This window comes from Mus pahari, chromosome 6, assembly GCF_900095145.1.
Source record: "Mus pahari chromosome 6, PAHARI_EIJ_v1.1, whole genome shotgun sequence".
Classification (NCBI taxonomy): Eukaryota; Metazoa; Chordata; class Mammalia; order Rodentia; family Muridae; genus Mus; species Mus pahari.
In genome coordinates this window covers 4,082,445-4,087,718 of record NC_034595.1, presented here as the reverse complement: position 1 = coordinate 4,087,718, position 5,274 = coordinate 4,082,445, and the positions used below count along the sequence as shown (strand labels likewise).

The following is a 5,274-nucleotide window of genomic DNA, read 5'->3' as shown; positions in this document are numbered from 1 at the left end:
GAACTCAGAAATTCACCTGCCTCTGCCTCCCAAGAGCTGGGATTAAAGGCATGCGCCACCATGCCCGGCTACAATTATACCATTTTATAACCTAAGTTTAGAAAGGTTTATTACCCAAATCAAGAATTTTGGGTCCATAGATAACTTATCAAAAATTCACTCCTCCATAATAGTATATGTTCACTCTACCCACATTCCCTTCTCAATGTCCAAACCATCAACCTAACTTCTTCAAGAGGAATGGGTAAATCCAAGTCTATAGGCTAGGCCCAAGAAGAAAATGGTGAAAATCTGAAGAAGGACACAAAGAAAGCTAAAAGGGAAGACAAACACTAGTAATTTCTAGTTCATTCTAAACCCGAAGACTTGTAGTCTTTCTCACTACATTCTCTAGCTCCTGGCGAAGAGAACCTGGACAATGTCTGCGGAACAAGGGAGACGGCCAGCTGTCTAGGAGAGGCAGAGGCCTGGTGGTTAATGAGTAAGTGCTTGCCTAGCCAGTCCTCTTTCTTGACTGCAATCAGCCAATGTAGATGCGATGGAAATCATTGGCACCAAAAGCAGCATTACACTTGGGACACTTGCGCTGGCGAGTGTCATAGCGTGTCTTCACACACTCGAAGCAGAAAACGTGAAAACACTTGGTAAGTACTGCATCCTTTTTACGCATGTTACAGCAAGGGCAGGTCAGCCGTGCCTAGAAATGAAAAAAAATAAATAAATCAGAGTCTGAGGAATTATAAATAAAGCTCATGACCCAAACAGTTATGATATATAAGCAAATAAACAAGGCATCTGTGGTGCTCTAGGAAGAGTACCATTTTCCCCTGAAAAATAACCCATTCTCTGCTGGACTGGAGGTGAAGGTCAGTGTCTACTCTGTTCTTCAAGTAGACCACGTCTGCCTTGGGGTAAGGGTCAGTACCACTGTCTCAAGGCATTAGTGGACCACTGCCAGCCCTGACAAACACAAAACCCCACCAAGTCAGTTTTTCTTACCTTGTAGTCCTTTATCTCCTCCATCAGAATCTCATCACACTTGGGCACATTGTCTGGCTTCTTGGTGGTCTCTAGCTTTCTTCGAAGCCTAGAGATGTCTTCCTGCAGCAAGAAAATAGACATAGCTACACATACTTCCCAGACCTGTCATTTCTGACAGAATTTATCCAACTTGACCTTTTATACTATAAAAACAAAGAACTTCCGGTCCTTCCATGTCCAATTCCCTTATTAGGAATGTAAGCACTTACAAATACCTGGTTAGCAGACACTTGTTTCAGAAGGGACGACCCTAATCTTATTCCCCATAGAACTGCATCAATGAGAGCATTCAGTCCAATGAAACCTGGAAACTCGGAGAGCAGGGTGCTTTACTTTATGGTAACTAATTTATAGTGAGGGCAGACTTGGATGAAATAATTTACTGTCCCATGGAAAAGAAAAGAAGCTATCATGAAAAACAGGTGGCATGAGAAAAATGAGAACACGTGAGATTTTAACCTTCCCCTCGTTTTATGACTACTTACCAGTTACCAGGTTACATAGTTTACCAGTACTTGTTTCACAACTAGGTGGCTTGCAGCAATGCCAGTCCCTTCCTACAAGCCCTTCAGTATAGTAGTTCGTGGTGCACCACACTCACCAAAGCCCGCACAAAGCCCCAAGGTAAACATAACCAAGGACAATGGCTCTTGCCTGTGCTCGTTTGAAATTGAACAAGTCCTTTTCTTTGGTGACACTGTTCTCCACGATCTCATCCTGAAAATCATGGAGCTTCTTCTGAGCCAGTTCTAGCTGTGCTTTGAGGTCATCTGCCAGCTGGGCTGCCTCCAGTGCCTACGTAGAACGCAGAAACGTAACTTACTATCCCTTCTCCTAGGGAGGGGAGTGATAGCCTAAGATGAGGTATTAGGTGAACTGAAGACTCCAGGCAGGTCTGGGGCCTGCCCAACCGTGTTGTTCCAGATCCCAGCACACCTTGCGTTTATTCATCTCCAAGGCTTGAGTCCTAAGACCCAGCTCCTTCTCCCCTGTGCCAATGTTACTCTGCAGTAGGTGCTCCTTCTCTTCCAGTTTTCTTACTACCTGCAACTGGGCATCTACCTGTGTAGGACAAAAATCAGATTTTAATGTAAGGAGGTAGGAAAATAAAACCAGTTATGTTCCACTTACCTATACATCCTCAAAAATTACAAGTCAGAAACATCAAGCTATTGCTGACTTTTTCATGAACTTTTTAAGATATATCTAAGATTATGATTACTGAAGGCTTCAATGTTTTCACATAAAATAATTCATGGATATTCAGAGTTAAGGAATCTACCAAAGAGACCTGTTTCCAAACTGCCAAGAATAGAAAGTTATTCTTAGATATTCATCTTCTGCAGGTATACTAATCCTCAAAACAAGGCCTTTCCAACCAGAAATTAAACTTAGCTTGACTCAAACCAAACTTAAGTCCTTTTTTTTTTTTTTTTTTTCAGAACAACTAGAGGTTCTAAAGTAAACTTTTTCTTAAAATTAATCCACAAAATAGAATCAAACAAAACTAAGAGGTAAAAAAAGTAAAATCACACATCCACTTCTGACCTCTCACTCACAAACTCTCATCCCAATATCCAGAGGCAACCAGGTCAAAGAAAGCCCTTAATTTTGAGGTAAGTGTGTAGGCATGTGAAATGTATTTACCCAGACTCTAACATACACTTAGTTTGCAGCATTTCTATCTCACAGAAATGAAGCCACAATGATCAGTACTGTGCATGCCTTCACACAGAAAGCTCCCTACTACAACATAATGGAGAATTCTCAATTACCTGAGTCTTCAGCGTCAAAACCTGATCAGCTAACTCTTCCTTTTCCTCTTTAAGCAACTTATGGATCTGATTAGACTTGATTCGCTCTGACATGAGCTTGAAGTTTGCATCATCCTTCTCCCGCAACTGCTGCATCAAACGGATGTTCTGCTCCTGCATGTCCTCAAAGGCCTGTCCTGTGACATCCATCTCAGACAGGAGAGCTTCTTCCTCCTAACACGAGGATCAATTAGCAAAATGCCAATGTCAAAGGATGAGCAGGAAACTACACCTTCCTTCTGATAGCCTGCCTTAGTTTCATATGTCTATAATCAGAGAGTATAAAAAATTCATTTTCTAATCAGTATATGCATCAGTCCCAGTCAGCAGAAAAATTAGAGGTCCCTCAGTAAACAATGTCTGAAACAACAGCTATTCCACTCAGAGTAAATTCTGCCACCCAAATACACAGAGTAAAGTAAGAGAAGGATGGCAGACAAGGATTTCAATGTAATAACAAAGGATAAAGGTTATGACAACAAAAAGCAGTAGGACTAAAGTCAACCTGCACTGACAGACTTACCTTGCAGATTTGAAAGTGTTTATAGAGGAGGAGTGCCCACCTGCTTGGCCATGGCCAACTTCTTCTGCAGGTATTCAATCTGCTCCTCCACTGCCCGGATCTTCCTCAAGGCATCCTCATCAGCCATTTTCTTGTTCTCTTTCTTCTCCTTATCTTCCAGATCCTTGAGTCTTTGTCTGAGATCCTCCAACTACAGGAGGAAAAGGATCACGTTAAAAACCAAGTCATCAAACACTTCCAAAAATCAACCAACATTATATACACATGGAAGGCCCACATAACCACGTATCAAAGAACTGTGGAACAGGATGAATGATAAACTGAAAACGACACAGTCCAGCACCACTTATCAGACGTGCATTTCATGCACCTATAGCCAGTGGTTGTGCCTAGTACATGGTCTTCTTTGGGAGTGTTCAAACTGTCTTCTCCTTAGGCCTCAAATTTTCAAGAATTAAAAACCTTTCTTTCAGGACATGCATGGTGCTGCACACCTTTAATCCCAACACTTAGGAGACAGAGGTAGGTGGATCCAAGCGTTTGGGGCAGCCTGGGCTATATAGTGAATTCTAGAACAGCCAGGATTACATAGACAAAGCCAAACAAATTAAAATGTCATTCATCTCAGGGATGATGGGATGGCTGAGTGGTAAAGAATACTGGTTGTTCCTCTTGAAGACTTGGGTTCAATTTCTATCACCCACATGGTAGCTCACAACCATCTCTAACTGCAGTTCTCGGGGTCCTCTCCTAGGTTCCAAAAGCACAAGGTACTTCTGGCCTCCACAGATACCACACACACATGGGATATACAGATATACAGGCACGGAAAACATCCTTACACACAAAATAATAAAAATTAACAAAAAAAAATTCCTTTCAAATGTAACCAGAAAAAGAGAATTACTGTAGTAATAATAAATATAAAGTGGTAATAATTTCTCAGGACCAATTAAGGAATGAAAATTTTTACAAACCTACTCCACATTCTTGTAATTTTGACATATTTGACAACTGGCAAGGAATTTTAAGAGACTGATTTCAGAGTCAGGGGCCCTCCTCTTTTAAAGAATTTTTAAAAATTGAACATTTTGTATGAAAAATACAAAGGACAACTTCATAACTGAAGATTTTCACCAGGTAATAGAAAGCTTGATTACCTCTGCCTTTGACTTCTTCTCAGCTGCCATTAGCTGCACTTTGTCTCTCTGCTCCTTGGGGGCAGAGCGATACATATCTAGCAGCAGTTTCATCTCCTTCTGGCTCTCTTGCGCTTTCCTATGACCGGGTGGTAGAGGAAAAGAACCAACAGACTGAGAAAACAAAGGACATCAGAGGGAGAACACTTGGGATGGATGCTGCAACCATATTTCAAGAGTATTTTTACTCTGTTATAAAGGAAAGACACATTTTACATAGATTACTGACAGACTTACAGAATGCAGTTGGAAAGCACAGAAAAGAAAGCCATATATATAAAACATATATCCACTGTTTAATTCTGCAACATAAAGTTGTAAAGTAAGTAACGTGGCACTTATGACACAGGCACATTCAAGTGGTGCCACTCAGAAACTGAGAGTTGGAATGTACTTGGTCAAATCATTCAGATGATTTTTATAGGGGGAAATGATTTTATCTTAAAAAAAAAAAAATCAAAGAGAAGGAAATTTTGAAAGGTTAAAATAAACCCCTAATCCTAGGATTGACAATGGCAGCTGTAAATATCAGCTGAACACTAACACTTCATGTCTTACTAAAATTATTAACTGTAACTACATCTGAGCTCAAACACTTTAAGTACATCAAACCCTTAAATTCAAATGTCACACAGTATAAACCATTAAAATTTTATTTATTTATATATATATATATATATATATATATATATATATA

General features: G+C 40.2%; 1 protein-coding gene across 3 annotated transcripts in view; it reads right to left on the bottom strand.

Annotated features, from left to right (window-relative positions):
* Positions 1–6: 6 nt before the first annotated feature.
* Positions 7–5,274, bottom strand: part of Rnf20 (ring finger protein 20) — a 25,495-nt gene continuing 20,227 nt past the window's right edge. For all 3 annotated transcript variants that reach the window (XM_021199834.2, XM_029539702.1, XM_029539703.1), the window contains 7 exons: positions 4,539–4,656; positions 3,419–3,568; positions 2,817–3,029; positions 1,978–2,103; positions 1,696–1,836; positions 1,000–1,101; positions 7–697 (listed from right to left, as the gene is read on the bottom strand). In XM_021199834.2, the coding sequence (XP_021055493.1) occupies positions 521–697; positions 1,000–1,101; positions 1,696–1,836; positions 1,978–2,103; positions 2,817–3,029; positions 3,419–3,568; positions 4,539–4,656 (1,027 nt within the window). In that variant the 3' untranslated portion in view covers positions 7–520. The remainder of the gene's footprint in view (positions 698–999; positions 1,102–1,695; positions 1,837–1,977; positions 2,104–2,816; positions 3,030–3,418; positions 3,569–4,538; positions 4,657–5,274) is intronic.